Source organism: Stylophora pistillata, chromosome 3, assembly GCF_964205215.1.
Source record: "Stylophora pistillata chromosome 3, jaStyPist1.2, whole genome shotgun sequence".
In the NCBI taxonomy this organism is placed as follows: Eukaryota; Metazoa; Cnidaria; class Anthozoa; order Scleractinia; family Pocilloporidae; genus Stylophora; species Stylophora pistillata.
The window spans coordinates 31,005,965-31,024,756 of NC_142521.1; the positions used below are offsets into that span (position 1 = coordinate 31,005,965).

The 18,792-nt window shown below is 38.4% G+C and overlaps 1 protein-coding gene across 1 annotated transcript; it reads left to right on the forward strand.

The window, feature by feature from the left end:
• Window positions 1-3,950: 3,950 nt before the first annotated feature.
• Window positions 3,951-14,104, forward strand: LOC148735600 (uncharacterized). Its single transcript, XM_088755679.1, has 10 exons — window positions 3,951-4,139; window positions 5,959-6,026; window positions 6,677-6,742; window positions 7,310-7,363; window positions 7,828-7,893; window positions 8,414-8,485; window positions 8,796-8,851; window positions 10,428-10,556; window positions 11,092-13,671; window positions 13,883-14,104. The coding sequence occupies exons 3-9, from the start codon at window positions 6,679-6,681 to the stop codon at window positions 13,645-13,647; spliced, it is 2,997 nt and encodes a 998-aa protein (XP_088611805.1). The 5' UTR covers window positions 3,951-4,139; window positions 5,959-6,026; window positions 6,677-6,678; the 3' UTR covers window positions 13,648-13,671; window positions 13,883-14,104.
• The last annotated feature ends 4,688 nt before the right edge of the window (window positions 14,105-18,792 follow it).

Sequence of the window (18,792 nt, forward strand, 5' to 3'; positions counted from 1 at the left end):
GTAGAAGTAGGTCTTAGGCCGCTGATTGACCCGCCTCGACTTAAAACTCTACCAACTGAAGGTCAATTTTTTTCTTAAATTTTGTCGCAAACTTCGTGCGAAGCTAGTTGAATCTAAATACAGTTTCCTTGTCTATTTTTTCTTGCAGGTTGTTGGTTCCTCTGTTCTCCAAGTTTGGGTAGCTTCATCCTTATCAGCTACTCTTCGTTTTTCCCTTTTTTCTTAATCGTCTCTATTAACAATGATCTGTTGGTAAAATAACGATAAGTTTGTTTCGTCTCATTACCTACTTCAAAGTGGGACTCAATAACAAAAGCAAGACTGGGGCTTATTCACGTTTTTTAAAACGTGAATGAGCGGCTTAAAAGCAGGGTTTGTGTAATGTTAAATCGCTAATCAGTTCCACGTAGGTTTAACCTTGCGTTTGTGTTATGTTTTGAAATGCTGTTTTCAATGGTGCACCACAGGTACCAGCTCTTCGAAGTTCTCTCAAGAAGGAAGGCTGGGAATTCACAAAAGAAATAGTAGATGAATAAGGTCATGTTCCACCTACCCCACGGCCCTACGGCGATCAAGGTAACAATGCTATGGGGGACTCAGAGAGGAACCCCATCCATCCGGAAAGAACGAACTACAACCCATACGATCCAACGAAACATCGATTCCGGAACCGCGATACGAGTCCGATCAAAAAAGCTAACCCCCAAGATTTTCCAAAGATGGTCACGAAGCCGAATACGATGGTCGGCGGCGAAGAACGCCGAACAACGCGCGAGACGAGTAGGAAATGTAAGATATGGGTGACTGTAGGGAAATCGACCATGGGTCAGGTGTCGACAGAGGCGGGGGTGTCCAGGCTTTACCTTCCGTTGTCCCGCCGTCTTACCTTGACAGCGGTGGAAAGCCATAAGAAGAACCAAAGTATGCTCAAGTAGATAAAAGTAAAAAGAAAATTTATAACCTACAGGGAGGGGAAGGTGCAACTTCTGACTCGTTGGTTTGAGAGTAATTTCATGAACGTTCCTTTGTACATACTTTCGCGTCAAGCCTGGAAATCACTCACACAAACCGCAGAAATCGTTCAAGAAATGTCTACAATCGCAAGAAGGGAAAAATTCAACTAAAGTAAAATAATTGTAAAGCGTTTCTTCCTGGAAGACATTTAGGATTTATAGTGTGTTAAAGTTAATTGCGTTCACTGATTGAATGAACGCTGTTACGAGGATCGAATTATTTTCACTTAATCTGTCACGCAATCCCAGACTTTTCTAGAATTATCTATAATCTGTAATATTCCAGAAACTTCTTTCATGTGACTCAGCAGTTTCCAAAAATAGTACAACTTGTAATACGCTATAAATAGTTAAAGAACATTCTAGATAACTAAAGTAAATGTACAAAAGCTGGCTTGTGAGAAGTACGAAAGAGATTTGCCCGAGGGCTTACCCTGGTGGCTTGCTGACTGAACTTTTGGAAGCTATGATATGACGAGGCTATGACCTTTTGACCTTGCGATATCCGGAGAGAAGAAAGAGAAGAAAAAGACGATAGCCGAGAAGGGAAGAAGGTAAAGAATACAGAGTTCACTATGAAGTCCTCCGGAAGAATTTGTGTACACGGAAAGAAAGTCATGAATCAAGAAAGCCAAGCGCTGTGGTCTTCAGTCGGCGGAAGTTGGAATTGGAGGTTGATCAAGACGATGAACACTTACACGGCATAAAGGATTGTAAGCCTGCTTTATGAACTGCTTAACTTAATCTCTAACCTATTTCGCTCCGACGAAGGGCTAACGCTCGAAACGTCAGCTTTTGTAATCATTACGGTGGCCAATTTACCATTTCAACTTTGTTGATATATCCAAATTATTTCGTTACTCCCACCGACGCAGCCCCAAACAGTTTCTTTCGAAACTATCAGCCTTTATTTAATTAAATAAAAGTTGAAATGGGTAACTGCTTGTTGTTACATTTTTGTTGCGTGCCATATATCGTACGCGGGAGTCTATTTTTATGTATGCTTTGTTAGCGGACATTTGTTGGTCATTCGTACACGTAACAACGCCTTGATGAATGCTGATTAATGGCAACTACAGGGAAAAACTGATTTTACCAATAGCTTGGCCACACTGTAAATGTTTCCTCACGATCTGGACCACACATTCATACAATGTGCAAATTAACAGTTAGACTCTAGAGATCAGGCGTCACCTCGTTGAAAGAGGGTCCAAGGCTTTGTAATATCTTTTAATTGTTTATTGCATGGAAATAGTAAAAATAATTCAACCTGACCCGTCATCGTATTTTATAGAACTTCATTGACACGGTAAATCTACTTGGATGCTCCAGCTTCCAACTTCTCGCGAACCAAGCCAAAACGTTTCAAGTTCGTTATCTGGATATTAGACGAAGCAAAAAACTCAAATCACTTTTTATGATATCGCCATGTTTCTTCGATTGATCATGAGCAGGGATCAATTTAAGGGCTCGTACCATGGGTTATATAGCGTAGACCCTGACTGACAATGACTATTCACCGATGAACCATCGAAGAAGGCACAAAAACGTTGCCTGAATCGAAAAAAACTGTATCACTTTCATCAAATTCTGTTTGAATAACAATACCCCACTTTCAAATCTCTCCATTTCTTGCACTGACCTTGTTTAGTGCTCGAAAAAGGAAACTCTTAAACCGCAAGCCCTTGCGGATGACCTCTTGAACGTTGTCCAAATTCAGTTTGGTTAAGATCATCCTCCCCGCTGTTGAAGGAAGTACCATAAGTTCGAAAAATGAAGACTTGCGATGGTTAAGGCACTGATAGACCGGCAATGGTTTAGGTAATGACAGACCGGAAATGGTTAAGACGACGGTAGATATAAATCTCTATATGCCATGTTAATCTTTCTTGTTTTCTTGTTGTCCACCTATTGATTTTGATGCAAATGAGTTGTCGTCGTTACAAATTCAGTTTCATTGAGATTATCCCCCCGCTAAATGATGATTAGGGATGCATCATCGTGATAGAAGTTCCGACACAGAGACGAGCAATTTCGTGCAGGAGGTGTCTATTTTTTAAAACATTTGACTTCGCAAAATCTATTTAAGATGGAGGTTTATACTGATCCTCTTGTCACTCGTTCTTTGCTTTTGTAACATTTTTCGACCGAAGTAAAGGAATGAAAAGTTGTGTTTACTATCATATGTTTTTGTTGTACTTGTTTTTGATTTGGCGTACAACTTCCTTTCACATAAATATTTACGATGCTGTTGTCTGATAGTTTCGAGTTTCCTTCTTTTTTTTTTTTTTTTCCTTATTTTTGCGACAGGATTTCAGAAAACAAAACTCTAGATCCTTACCATATCCAGAATAGGAGGAAAATTAAACCGAATCTGGCATAACATTGAATCATAACGAAAAAATCGTGAGCGGATCACGAATCTTGTGTTAGAAACCAAAACGTGTATATGTACACGGACGGAAGAAATCTGACACTCGGCAAGAAACGTGATTCCCGCCTTTTTAATTTACTCTAGCGATCCATGATTCACGAAAATGTTTTCTTTCGATATTCGTGATTCATTTTTAAACTACATTTCATAATCTTAAAAACAAGAAAACTCATGATTCTTAACTTAACTGCAATAAATATTCCGTTTATTTTACAACTCCGAAGTTCTCAACAGGGAATCGTGAAACTTGTGATTCAAGTGGCAGTGCGAGGTCGTATAAAACTGAGTATGAATGTGTACAAAGTAGAACCTTGGAACAGAATTGCAATTTCCTTTCCTGACACAATGAGATTGTCAGTGGAATTTAAAGTTGACAGAGTCGCATGCACGGCCAGTTGTTTCGATTTCGAAGGTGCACATGAGTAATGATCGGATCTACACGAAAAGATAAAACTGCCTGTGAAACTGAAGTAAATAACTGGAACAACACAGAAACAGAAAAGTGCAGAATGCTCCTCAAAATTTAATTATAACGGTGAGAAACAGTATAAAGTACCGTTGAACTTATTCGAATCTCATCGTGCGGCGAAGCCTTGACACTTTGGTGATTACAGTTTGGAAGCAGCAAGGAAACTTTTCATGTGGAGCTGGTGTCAAGAAAGCAAGACGGACTTCTAACCGAAACTTCTGAGGTAAGAGTAGGGTGTTTGTTAATTAATATCGGATTTTTTTGTTATATCTAAGGTAATGATGTCCTTGACGATTTGTCTCCTTTGCAATTTGCACCTTTTCCAATATTAGCTCTAAGAAATTAAATGGATAATCTCAGTGCATTCCGACTTCCGCTCCCGTTAGCTCGAACAATCGTTTGCTTGAAACTTTCGCGCGCTCGAACAAAAATTCAGGAAGGCTCAGCTTTTTATTTCTTATATCGGCTCGATGATATGAACTCTTTTGTTTTGCTTCCAATAATACGAAAGTCTTCTCGAATCGAAGTGATTTCCGTGTTTTTTTCGCATTATTTTCTTCACACTTTTGTTCTCGGTACTTCTTGATTCGTTTGGCAAGAAATGACGAGTCAAACAACATTTTTAGATCCTCCAGTTGTTTGACGCTTTTAAAATAATGTGTATGAAGTAGTGTGTTATTGCCGAAGTTATTTTTTTTCTCGTGCTGAGCTCGACGAAGTAAAGATTAAAATTAAACTATCGTTAGGTTCAGCGCTAACATCAGTAAGAAATTAACTTAATCGTGTGAAGTACTGTAAAAAAAAATATGCCAAACAAATTTTGATATGGTCGTGATGCGGAAATGAATGCACAGCGTTTGTGATTTATCACCTATCAACTATACTCCAAAGATATAATCAATTTTTCTTCGCAGCGTTTGTGATCCATCACGTATCAACTATACTCCAAAAATGTTCAATTTTTTTCGATTATTGCCAATTTTGCACGAATGTTAGTTTTTGCGTAAGTTGCTATCGAAATAGAGTTGTCGCTTAAAATGATAGCAACAGGATGGAAAAAAAAAAAAAAAACAGTGAATAATTTCGCAACAACATCCATTTTCTTATATTGGCTTTGATCCATAAAACCGATCGAATGCACATTCCCAAGTTTGCCAAATATTGAAGATGATAATAATTCCTTTTAACTGAAAAAACTGTTGTGTCACGCCATTTTGAATTTGCTTTGATTGATGACGCAAATTGTCTTCGTCCAAATATTTTGCTCATAAACACTTTTTCCTAAATTTCTTTTACAGGATAAGGACACTGTACCAGATCGCACTACTATGGGGCAGCATACCAGTGGCCATAATGGTTATGATGATGAAAATTTCAGACAAAAGATAGAGGCTTACTCCAGCCAATTTGAGCAATGAAATTCATATGTCTAAAATGCATTTGCAGATCCTATTTTGCTTCATAGGCCGTCGAAAAAAAATCATTTCTGCGACAAAGTCGAAGAAATTCAGAAGGAAATGATCGATATCAATGTAAAATTTTATTATCTTTATTCATTTATTTTTTTAAAAACATCTTTCATAAAATATATACTGTCCCTAGAAACTGTTAAAGTAAAGAAATTTCTTGATGCCAGGAGAATTGCTGTTATGAAGTATCTGTTGGTTAAAGTTTTGAATCTGATAAAACTGAAAGGAAAGGCATGTACGAGTTTTCTAGACTACAAGTATAAAGTATCTTCGAGGGCGGACTTCAATCAACGAAAAAGTAAGCCTGAAAAAAAAAAGCTCTACGCAACGGAAGTTTAACGAACCCGTTTCTCTCCCAAATACTAGCTTGGTGCTACCACCCAACCAATACAAACAAGAATTTCTCTCGAAGTACGCTCTCTCGGCTTGCCACATGGTTTGTCCGCACCCTTTTTCGTTCCTGATCACCTGGGTCTGGTTTTTAAATATATTCCCAATGCGTAGTTCAACAGCGCATAGATTGAAAAAGAAGTGAGTATTTCTTAACTAATTATTTGGTTTTATTTGGACTAGATTATCAAGTCATCAGGAATCTTGTCACTGATAGATGAAATTCTCTCTCTGCACCCTGTGTTATTGAAGTGAGTATTTTATATATTCTAAACACTGATTATACTTTTCGCGTTGTTAGCTGTTCTCATGAAGCTTGCATGCGATGTGCTTGTTTTCGGGCAAGGAAAACTGCGTCGAGAACATGATCTCGAGGCTCACAAAAAGACTTCCCAGACGAAAACAAAACAAAGTTTCCTTTCTTAGTTTGCCTTGTTTCTGTGAGCATTTTTTTTGTTTATTTTACTGGTCTCCATCGTAAAAAAATTTCTTAGTTGTGCAATGGGACTTTGTAGGAATCGCAATTTACAGAGATAAGATTCTTGTTGCGGATCTGTATATGAATTATTCTTACATTTTTATTCTTACATTGCTGTGAAATTCTACTTACATGGTTAATATGGCGTATTCTTTCATTTATATAATACTATTAAACCCAAGATCTCTATAAGTTAGGATACACAGATGGCTGATTATTTTCCCGGGAAATTAACGACTATGCACTAATCTATCTACCAGCTCCAGGTCTGCTGATTCACGTCCCTATCACCTGTCTTCTTTCGGAGAGTGGTTTTGTTTTTGAATGCTTTATATACAGCAGTCATTTCAGGGAAATTTTCTCGAGAGGAACGTTTATTTACACTCTCTTTTGACTTGCTTTTTTCACACTTTTTATTTTCAGATATGGCAGAGGATAAAATCCAATTACCTGAAAAACAATTAGCCATTGGTGACAATACGTCTACAGGTGAGAAAAAATTAAATTATGAATTCATTCCCTTTCCAAGCGTCCATATAAGAGATGTTTTTCACGAGGTTGCGAAATTTTGACAGCATTTAGGTGACCACGGACACTTGATAGAATGTTTCTAGCTTGTGTTTCTAGCCCGCTTTCTGAGGTTCGCTCTCTACGAACTTTTACGCATTTCCCTACCAAAACAGATCAGTACATGAATTATTCTTACATTTTTATAATACTATTAAAGCGTAAATATCTCTCTGGTAAATTAGGATACACAGAGGGCTGATTATCTAATATAACGCCGAGTTTTTAGCAGAAGCAAACCAGAAGCCCTTGAGAATGCATAGGTTTAAAAGACTAGAAAAGCAGGAAAGAGGAAATCTTTACTCCACTCCTTGTTCTGGATAAGTTACAACAGAAAACAGCTTGTCTTGGCCCGCAAACTCGTAGACTGTCCAAAACTCCGAGTAAAATAAAGACGGTTTTCTCAGCGATAACAACGAAGATTTCAATCCGTTAGCAGACTTCATAATTAGAGAATCATTAACTTACATTGTGTCTTTGTATCTTAAGCTTCCTCGATTTCAGTTGAGGAGAAACTGGACGTCCAAAGCATCGCTTCATCAGGTGGGACATGACTGATTTCCACTATCATCTATAGTTAGGAACACGCGCACACTCAAAAAAGAGAGATTGTGAATGTTCCCAACAGGAGTCGAACCTGCCTTCTTAAACTGTGGGAGACTCTTGTTACGATGGCCATTAAATCAGATTCATGCAACTAACGAACATTTTGCGTACAGCTGAGATATTGGAATGCTCGCATTGTTTTGGGTGAGCATGGAATGGAAAATAGTATCTTATGGCTATTGGTCAAGGTTAAAGATGACGTCACTAAATAAACAATTCTAATAAAGAAACGTATCCTCTCTCACTCAACCTTATTCGCCAAAAACAAAATAATACAGAATAAAACAAAACAAAACAAACAACAAAAGAACAAAACAACTTCTTTTTCAATGTGTTGTCATAGAAATGTACTACAGTGAGGTTGTAAAGTCAAACTTTATTTCTCTCTTTTTTGTTTTCAGATCTGGCGGAAGATAAAATTCCGCCACCTGATGAAAAACTAGGAACTGATGACAATACGTCTACAGGTGAGAAAAATATAAATTAAAGAACTGTCTGCGATGGTGTTTATGCATATTGATCCAAATCGCAAATCTTTCGCCTTTTGAGCAGAATTGTGATTTAACATTATGAGTCACTTACGCATTAATAAATTTTATTGTATGGCAGTGTCTCACAAGGACTGGGAACTACCGAATTCACGAATTTGATTGGCAGAAATCAATAATGAAAGCGGTCTAGATTTTCCCGTCTAGACCGGCATCTAGACCGGTTTAGAAAAAAAAGGTACAAAGAATATAAAACATTGGCATATAAGACACAGCCATATAATAAACATCTTATCAACCGAGCTAGGTCGGTCTGTATGGGAGAATCTTGACCTCGGTCGCTGGTGCAGACCTCATTGCGTTTGGTCTGTACTGGCGACCTCGGTCAAGATTCTCCCATACAGACCTCCCGCTCGGTTAATAAGAACTAAGCAAAGTGTTACCTAACTGTTCAAATATTGTCTTCAAATAAGCTAACTTGCTTTACTTTGCATTCTAGCCACAGAGGATGCCCAAGTTACTTCGAAGCTATTTGAGCATAAACTGGATGTCTACGACGACGCTTTATCAGGTGAGAAAATTTATGAAATGATTGTAATTTACCATTATTGCAAATGAGAGAAGGTGCAATTAGAAAGAGCCATAATAATTCGAGACTCTTAAAAACTCTGTTGTCAAGCTAGGATCGTGCGATTCTGCTGAAATAACCTGTAGACTAGCTGTAAGGACGAAAAGATTAAAAAAAAAAAAAAAAAGGAACATTACTCTGAGTCTTAATAAAGAGTCACACTATTGATCCTCAACTCAGACGGTTTTCTTCGTATACTCGTTTCTGTGTTTGGATGAATTTCTCTCGGCTCAATGACTAACTTTCTTTCTAGGAGCCAATGTTCAGGTCTATGAAGCAGCCAGAATCTGGTGTGAAAAACGAATGGCAGTATCCTCTAAAAAAACTCTGAATAATGTATATATTTCTACTTATTATATTTCTCAATTCTACGCGCGCTGTGATTAGTCAATTCAATCAGAGGGACACAAAATAATTTTCTACGTTTTGCAATAAAAAAAATTGTTAAATAATAGTAATAATGATAATGATAAATTCTGCGTTAATTAACGATACTTTACTCAAATAGTTAGGGCAGAGTGATGTAACAAAAGAGTAAGACCTGCATTGCCCAGAATTCAGCGACATATCCAGGACTTTTATTGAGACGCTGGCGCTAAATTCAAAAGCTAATTAGAAAACGATTGTCAAACAAAGAGGAAAAGGGTTTAAAATGTCGAGGAAAGCTTACGTTCTATTCGTTTACGGACAAACTACTTTTCAAATGCTACTTTTACCAAAGGGCTTTTAAAAAAGAAAGGTCAATTCAACAGTGTATCATTCTCACTTTGCTCTTGCGCTTTCAGAAGAGGTCGCAAATTTGCCTTGAAAATTGACTATGTTAGCATCCTGCCTGTATGAGAAGTCGATCTCAGAGCACTTTCAGGCGTAAAATATCTTTACTCAATTGCTAGATTTCTCTTTTACTATACGGTTATTTTTATTTGACATTCTAGAAAGCGTCATAGAAATTTTCAAGAGATTTCAACCTTATAAGTGGTCGCAAAACGCGAATTTCGAAAACGTTTGCTCAGCATCGCCGTGGTCTTTCCAAATGTGTCCTTTGGAGACTCCCACGAGAATGCTTGTGACCTATTTTAAACTTCCCACCAGAATATCAATATATGCTAAACTCTGCCTCCGCAAACAGTCGCGTACACACCGCCTAATTAGAATTGAAACTGAAGTGGTAACTAGGTAATATTTAAAAAAGCTAGAAAAGTTTTAAAGATATGATCGCTGCAAAAATATTCAGCAATCGTTACTATCATCTAGAAACCACACTCCAGCTATTGTTGTCGCAAGATAGACTTAAGTTCTATATCGACGATCGTCGAAATCACATGCCGGTTGTCGGAAGCGCCGCTCTTACTTTCTTTACCGATGAAAGCGATTTTAACGAAATAGAAAATAGGCTATAACATTAAACAGAACATCCGGCTAATAACCTCAATCCTTGGTTGGAGGTTAATGCAACCTGCTCTTTTTGCGAGTTCGATTGTTGAACTAATCGAACTCAAACGATACCATTATTCTCTTACATGTCCCTTATTAGGATTTTTTCTCAGGATGGTCTTTATATTTGACTCAGAAATAAAGTTACTTACTTACTTAGATACGTCTAGCAATATTTGCAAACTTCAATATAACTTTTCATGGTGAAAAGTGATTGCGTTTCAAAATGTTTTCCAAGCAAGTAGGACGAGATTTCTCTCATTGTGTGGCTTAAACCCAACGAAGGATACACAAATGATCAACATGCTCGCAAAATTTAGAAATCTGTCTTTTCTTTGGTGTTAGGGTAAAAGTAATAATTTGGAATTCAGAGTAAGGTCGCAGTGCGTTGGGGTAAACAGAAGAAAACTTTGTAAATCAGTGTTTTTTTTTTTTGCTTAACCCGATGAAGACTGATAACAATAACAAGAAGTTACTGGATTTATCGATAAAATGCGTTGGTGAGCTGCATGATGCAGCGCAAGAAACAAAGCACAAAGAAGATATGGGCAGCCTTAGAAATTACTCAGCGAAAAGTCAAGTAAGTGTGAAAAACAAATACGAGCAGCGTGGCTCTTTTCTTTCTAAATTTTCCTTCTCTCTAAAAAGTAATATATAAAAGAAACTAGTGAGTATCCCGCGATGATTCTGGGCCGGAAATTGGTATTTACTAAATTCACTTTAAGAGGATAACAAAAAGTACAGAAAAAAGAACTAAACAAGGCTAAGTTTGGACATATTCTTAAGTTCGCTAGATTTTCACTTCTTGTTATTTTTCTCATATAAATGAGTGCACCAGAAGAAACACCATGTGGTGTTTTAGTTAAGTGTATGGCAAACGAGTCCCTGTCAATCTTAGCAGTAAAACCAAACTGCAAAGAAATTCATGAGAGTCTCAATGGGGGTGATGGCTGTTACGGCCAACAATCAAAATTACCTGTTAATTTATTTCCTTTGGAATAAAAATAAAACCTTTTGCAATTAACTTTTTTTCCTTTCTTTTTTTTTTTGCCGTTTTACTGCAAAAGCTCAAAAAACGTTTCAGAATTTCTTACAAAGTTTCGCAAAAATTTTAGGAGACGCAAAATGTCTCATATTGTCCAGACGATACCCAAGATGTCATCCGCCTTAAACGACTTCTGCACATTGCCAAAGTAGCCAGAGACAAATATTTGGAGGGCGGCGCTTACGTTAACCTTGGTTTGGCCTATGCCTGCCGTACAGAGTTAGGAAGAGCCATTGAGTGCTATAAACGTTCTATAAACCTTTTCAAAGAAGTGGGCAACAAGGCTGTAGAGGGAGGCAGTTATAACAATCTCGGTAGTGCTTATTATAGGTTAGGAAATTTTATAAAAGCTATCGAGTACCAACAACGTGCATTAGAAATTTTCAAAGAAGTGGGAGACAAGGCTGGAGAGGGATACAGTTATGGCAATCTCGGTAATGCTTATCATGGGTTAGGAAATTTTATAAAAGCTATCGAGTACCATCAGTTTGCATTAGAAATTTTCAAAGAAGTGGGAGATAAAGCTAGTGAGGGAAACAGCTACTGCGCTCTCGGCAATGCTTATGATGGGCTAGGCAATTTTTTAAAAGCTATCAAGTACCAACAACTTGCAATAGAAATTTCCAAACAAGTGGGCAACAAGGTTAGAGAGGGAAACAGTTATGGCAATCTCGGTAGTACTTCTTATGGGTTAGGAGATTTTATAAAAGCGATCGAGTACCAACAACTTGCATTGAAGATTAGAAAAGAAGTGGGCGACAAGGCTGGAGAGGGAAATAGTTATGGCAATCTCGGTAATGCCTATCATGGGTTAGGAATTTTTAGAAAAGCTATCGAGTACCAACAACTTGCATTAGAAATTTCTAAAGAAGAGGGAGACAAGGCTGGAGAGGGAAAGAATTATTGCAATCTCGGTATGGCTTATCATGGGTTAGGAAATTTTATGAAAGCTATCGAGTACCAACAACTTGCATTAGAAATTAAAAAAGAAGTGGGAGACAAGGCAGGAGAGGGGATGTCTTACGTCGGTCTCGGAAGTGCCTTTAATAAATTAGGCGATTTTCGAAGAGCAATCGAGTACCACGAACGTGCCCTAGCAGTTTCTAAGAAAGTGGGAAACAAAGATATGAAAGCCTTATCATTTTTTAACCTTGGAGTTGTCTCTCAAAACCTGGGGTGTCTTCTTAGTTCTCTTGAGCACTACCAGTCCAGCGTTACGATATATAATGAGCTAAGAGCTGGTCTGAAATTTAAAGAAGAGTGGAAGATTACCTACCGTGATTCCCGGGAACATGCTTATGCAGCGTTATGGAATCTGCATTTGAATGTAGGTCAAATTGTCGACGCTCTACTTGTAGCTGATGAAGCAAGCGCTCAAGCTCTAAACGATATGGTGAATTATGAGTATGGCTCTGGAGAACCATGCTATTTGTCACACCTGCCTGAGAAGCCTGTCTGCCAATTACCTGTGGGTTGTGCTCAATCGAATTTAGTATTCCTAACAGTTACTGATGAACAAATGTTTTTCTGGGTTGTCCAGATCGGTAACGATGTTCACTTCAGAAAAATAAACATTCGCGATTATGGATCTGATGGTTACTCGACCGAAAACTTCATTGCAAAGCTAAACAATGAGAAATTCGGATTTTCGCTGGTCAAATGCGAGAATCTTCCACTCGATGTTGAGCCCTGCGATGACGAACTGGCCAGTGAACGAGGGGTTGATAACCTTTCCGAGTCTCCCCAGAGGGAGTCATTGCAAAAGTTGTATGACATCATCATTGGTCCTATTGCCGACCTGATCAATGGTCATGAACTTATCTTTGTTCCCCAGCGATCATTGTTCATGATCCCTTTTGCTGCGCTGATGGACTCCAATTCAAAGTATCTGTGCGAGTCTTTCAGAATTCGTGTCATTCCATCCTTGACCACTCTCAAGTTGATTGTTGGTGCAAAAGACGACTTCCACAATAAGACCGGCGCGCTACTCGTGGGGAATCCATGTTTGGTTGAAGTTCGTTTTGACGGAAGAAGATTAGCTCCGCTTCCATGTGCCGAAAAAGAGGTGAAAATGATTGGCCACATCCTTGGCTCTACTCCGCTTATCCGAGAGGAGGCAATAAAAGATGAGGTGTTGAGGCGGCTCTCGTCAGTTGCTCTGGTGCACATCGCAGCATGTGGCCGGATGGAGACAGGAGAAATTATCCTGGCGCCACGAACAAACCGCAAATCACAGACTCCTGCCAGGGAAGATTATCTTCTCACCATGAAGGATGTGTCAAATGCTCACCTGCGGGCAAAGCTGGTTGTGCTGAGCTGCTGTCACAGCGCTCGTGGAGAAATCAAGGCAGCTGAAGGAGTAATTGGCATAGCGCGATCTTTTCTTGGTGCCGGAGCTCGCTCTGTTTTGGTGGCTCTGTGGGCGCTTGGTGACGAGGCCACGATGGAATTCATGAAGTACTTCTACAAAGAACTTGTGGCAGGAAAGAGAGCCAATGAAGCTCTTCAGCAAGCTATGAAGTGCATAAGAGAAATCGAACAGTTCAAAAATGTACGATACTGGGCACCATTTGTACTCATTGGTGATGACGTCACACTGGACCTACCGATACCGGACGCTTCATAAGTTTAGACTTCAGTTGATGTACATGTAAGTGTAACTTTTTTTTTATTGTCAACTATTGTAATACTTAAACGACTCTATGAAGTTTTTTTTTGTTTTATTTTAAGGCTTACAATCCTATGGCACCTGTATCGACGTAGAAATGCTATACAAATTGTGTTACATAGTGCTCTTAACATTTTAGGAATTTTTCCTGTCTCAAGTTTTAATTTTAATTTGAATAATTTTTTCCTTGTAGTTTGTGAATGTTGGACAAAGACTTGCACAGAAAAAAGACAAGACTCAACACCGATGGAGAAAAAACTTCAGGGACCAAACCAGGATTCGATCGTATACAGACTCAAATGGACCAAAGTAATATAAGACTATGTTTAAAAAGGGAAAAAGTGTAGTCAGGAGGTGTCATGAGTTTTATGGAAATTGGTTGCCTCTGACTGTTGTTATTTCTGAAACAGACGTTTCGGCTAATGCTTAAGCCTTTATCAATGATATGAAAAACGAAGATCGTTATCATACGCTATTTAAAGTTAAAAACGTGATGCGAAGCTTGCGTGAGTAACTACGTATTTGATGCTCGCGTGAGGTCATTCTATGCTTCTGGAAGTACGATGCGATCGTTCCCAGCATTCGGATCCAAAGTGGAGTGCCAGGCTTCAAGGAAAAGTCTCTCGTGGTGATTAGATTCGAAACCAACGGCCCTGACGTTTGTTAAGTCCATGTTATGGTCGAAAAGGTGGAAATGGCTTGCGACTTTGGAGTTTAAGTCAAAAACTGCAACTGCCTTTTTGTGCTCCGCAATTCTGGTCTTTAATGACCTTTCTGTTTGGCCATAGAACTTAAAGTTACACTGTTTGCAATTGATTTTGTACACCATGCCAGAAGTCAGGCATGATGTACAAAATCAATTGCACACAGTGTAATTTTAAGTACTATGGCCAAACAGAAATGTCACTAAAGACCAGAATTGCGGAGCACACGAAGGCAGTTGCAGGTTTTGACTTAAACTCCAAAGTCGCAAGCCATGTCCACCTTATCGACCATAACATGGACTTTACAAACGTCAGGGTCGTTGGTTTCGAATCTAATCACCACGAGAGACTTTTCCTTGAAGCTTGGCACTCTACTTTGGATCAGAATGCCGGGAATGATCACATCGTACTTCCAGAAGCCTATAAAGACCTCGCGCGAGCATCAAATACATAGTTACGCCCGCAAGCTTCGCATCACGTTTTTAACTTTAAATAGCGTATGATAACGATCTTCGTTTTTCATATCACTGATGAAGGCTTAAGCATTAGCCGAAACGTCTGTTTCAGAAATAACAACAGTCAGAGGCAACCAATTTCCATAAAACTCATAATATAAGACTATTTTTAATTTTTCCTTAAGTGTCTTTGAGTGGTTTTAGGGGTATTACACGATCGAGTATTCATTTGAACTCGTAATCGATGAGAAGTTTTATTATTTTTCCATTTTTGGTTAGGGATTTAGTTTTTAAATTTCATAATGAACCCAGAGAAAGAGACTTTTCAGATCAGAATTTTGTTCAATGAGTTCTTTACTATAGATTGACTAAACGAAGTGGCAGTGCTATTTGGCATGCGATCGAGTACTCAATTGAACTCGTTATCGATAAAATATTTGAAGCATTTTCTCAAAAAAGGCTTAGGATTTAGTTTTTAAGTTTCACTATGTGCCCGAACAAGACTTTTTATCTCGGAATTTTGTAACAGAGTTCTTCTTTTATGATTAACTGGACAAATAGGCAAGAATATCAGAAAATGGTTTCCAGGCTATGATGAAAAGTCACGTCAATTGCGCAAATTTACAGATGTTAGGTTTGCTAGAAATAATCATGAACTGATGAACTCACGGCCTGGTCTTTCTTCTATTTCTTTTTTTAACTCGAAGTAACAAAGAAGGGGTATGATGATGTAAATTTTTGTTACTTTGACCCTTTGAGGGTCTCTATAGGGCTTTTACATACATACATACATACATACAGACATACATACCTACCTACCTGTTGAGGGGTTTTACCACTCGCTTGGCAAATTAACAAGAAGTACTGAGACTCTGTAATTTTCTTCTTTATTCTCTCTCTTGTTCCACTGCTTATTTCTACTACTTATTCCTACTACTTATTTCTACTACTTTCAGCAAGGAGTGCTCCAGTATTAAATACAAAAATCACAGACATGTTTGGGTTAGCTAACCGTGGGAACTTCCAAAACAGGATGTTCAGTGTGGGTAAAACTCAAGGTCAGTTTTACCAACTCAAACATGACCACCTAGCAAACTAGTTATCTTCAACCATAACAAGGGATTAAAATGTCTAGCACGGTAAGTGCTGAGCCAAGTTCAAGCACACACTAAAAATAAATCATCAAAACTATAGATTCATCAAAATAGCACGTAGGGGCGAAAAGGCGAGACTTAATAAAACAAAAGGTAAACTAAAAAAATGCTTGAAATATCGAGCCTTGAAAACGCTCTACAACATTCCTCCCCGCCTAAATTAAGCATCGTCCTCGATGCGGACGGTAGGGAAATATTACATGGAAAAGTTAACTTATCTAATACAAAATAATTAAAATTTTTTTGCTGTTTGTTTTGTTTTGTTTTGTTTTTTTTTGTTTTGTTTTGTTTTTTTTTTGTTTTTTTGTTTTTTTGTTTTGTTTTTTAATTAATTCAATTGATACCTATCAATTCGGTCACAACCCAGTCGAACGGTTGTTAACTAACTGCCTAAAGTGGTCTATGCTATCTGCTAACAAGAGATCGCCAAAAACGAAAATCCCATCGTACTCGCGCGACGCGTGAACTAAAAGGCTACGGGCTACTGAAAGGTAATTCCTCATTTTCAAAGTGAACATTACCGCACAAAGCTGATTTTCTTCGTACAAGGGGTAAAAATTATCAGAAAGGGGGGGCCCGAAAGACATGAGTTAAGAACTGTTCATGAACCATGAAGTAGTGACTAATATTGACAAATTCAACTAGGTCATCAGTGTCCCAATCAATGGCACGTCCTCGGCCAGAAAAGAAACTTAAGAATAAATCAAATGTTTGCCATGGAAAATATTGGTCTACATGGAATACGGGAGTGACCTGTTCCAGGGGCTGACTCTCACATCGATGTTTGAAGGTTGCGAACAACCCGCTAACCGACGCTAGCTGGATGGCAGTTAATTCATCTAATACTCGGGAAAAATGAGCTAAAGTTAAAGTTATCATATAATTCATTATCGAAATAGAAATAGTTTAGTTCAGTTCAGTTCCTTGAATGACTTGTCTTGGATAGTCTTTACTTCTTTTCTCTCCGGGTTTGTGTGTTGTACGACTTTCTTCTGCGGATATTGTTTTCAGACGGTTGATCCTTCTGTGCTTTGAACAATGTGTGCAGGTTTTATGTTGGTGACTTTCTGCAACTGCTGTTGGCAAGGTAGGTGGGCTGGCAGGTATGGAGTGTCGCACAGATATTCTGGAGATGCACCGGCAAAGAATACAGAATACAATGAAATTCACCACTGATAGACCAAGTGCAATGAACGTAATATACTCGATGTAAGTGAACTGAGTAGTTTCCTCTATCTGATCAATCAAACTGTCTGCCTTCTGCAAAGTGCCACTGAGCTGGCTATCATAAAGTTGGAACAACTCATCGAAGTTGTCGATCACTGTATGATTAATCTTCATAGGTGGTGGGATGGTCAATGACTTATGATGTAACTTCAATGTAGGAAAATCATCTGAGTTGGGATCCCACTGAACATAAGAAAGTGTGTCCGTTGAAAATAAAGGTAATGACACCATTAGTCTTTGGGGACAAGTGCCCAAACTAGTCTCCATTCCAATGAAGCTAACGTTGCAAGGGAAGTTATAGATAGCCAAAGGAGAAATGTTAAGTTGCTCGCCATTGCTCAAAGCTAAAGTTCCAGAAGTGGTGGAGAGAAAATATCTGCCTCCAAGATGAGCCAATGGGTGGATATGGTCGCACTTCGAAGTTGGTTGATGGTTTCGCGGGAAAGAAAGTTTCAGGTCTGGATTCCAAGCAAAACCTAACCATTGCAAGCTAGAAACTGTCTTTAATACATTCTTAGGGCATAAGAAACCTACTTCACTTCTAAAACACCTATCTAATCCGTCTAAAGAGACTACCTGCCTTGAATTTGGACAATTAATTAAAGCAAGGTTTGTGTGTTGGACAGGCCCTGAAAAACATTTTCCCGAAATATTAAATTTGAGTGGAGTCAAATGTTGTACGACGCAGAAACCATTTTTATCTGTAATCTCTGGTGCTAACAGTAAGATATCTACAGTCAAATCCTGACCGCTGTGTTCGACATCGACCATTGGGCTAGCCAGAACAGACAAACCTTGTTCTAATGCTGTTATAGTCAACCTCAATGAATGATCAGTAGAAAGTTTGGCAGATAAGTGGGAAGACATAAACTTAGGTAAATCGGAATAACCTACTAATGATTTTTCATGTAGATGGGATATCTGACTCAAAGTATCTTGGATTTCAAAAAGTCTTAGAAAAGCGGCAAAAGCACGATTAATTTAAGCGGTATACTTAGAAAGAAATTCCATTGTCATTCCTTCGCGGCATTTGGCTGAATTGGAAAATTTTTCTAGCTGTTTCTGCCAGTCATTAAAGGTACTTTGAACCATTTTTAAATCCTGAGACAAAAAGTTTAGTTTGCTGTTCATCTGATCAGTAATTTTGAATAAATACACAATTTTTCCGTCGAGAACTCGCATCATACTTTGTGAAATAGACATAGCGTGAGTTAGAGCTCTCAGAGTGGTCTTAAGGTTCTTAATGTGGTTATTTTCACATTTGTGTCCTGTCCCGGTCCAAATTGCACGAAAAATACCTAGAACACCTGCGTGACACATCCAATTCGAACGTCGCGTGCGAAAATGAATTGACTATACGAGAGTTAGTTATTTCTTTGAGTTGTTAAAATTATCAATAAGTTGTCTATCCAAAATATTTAGCTCTGGTTCCCAAGTTGACTGATTTTTGGGAAAGTTATGCCACTTAACTAGGTATTCCATTTTGCCTTTCTTCTTACGAGATTTAAGAATTCGCTCAGCTTGGAAAATTCTATCGTCGTCTTTCTCTGAGGAATCCGAACA

Excerpts from the sequence above, each read along its gene's own strand:
- LOC148735600 (XM_088755679.1), top strand. The coding sequence starts at position 6,679 with ATGGCAGAGGATAAAATCCAATTACCTGAAAAACAATTAGCCATTGGT. Across the intron at positions 6,743-7,309 it reads TGGTGACAATACGTCTACAG|CTTCCTCGATTTCAGTTGAG; the intron begins GTGAGAAAAAAT and ends TTGTATCTTAAG. Across the intron at positions 10,557-11,091 it reads ATTACTCAGCGAAAAGTCAA|GAGACGCAAAATGTCTCATA; the intron begins GTAAGTGTGAAA and ends CAAAAATTTTAG.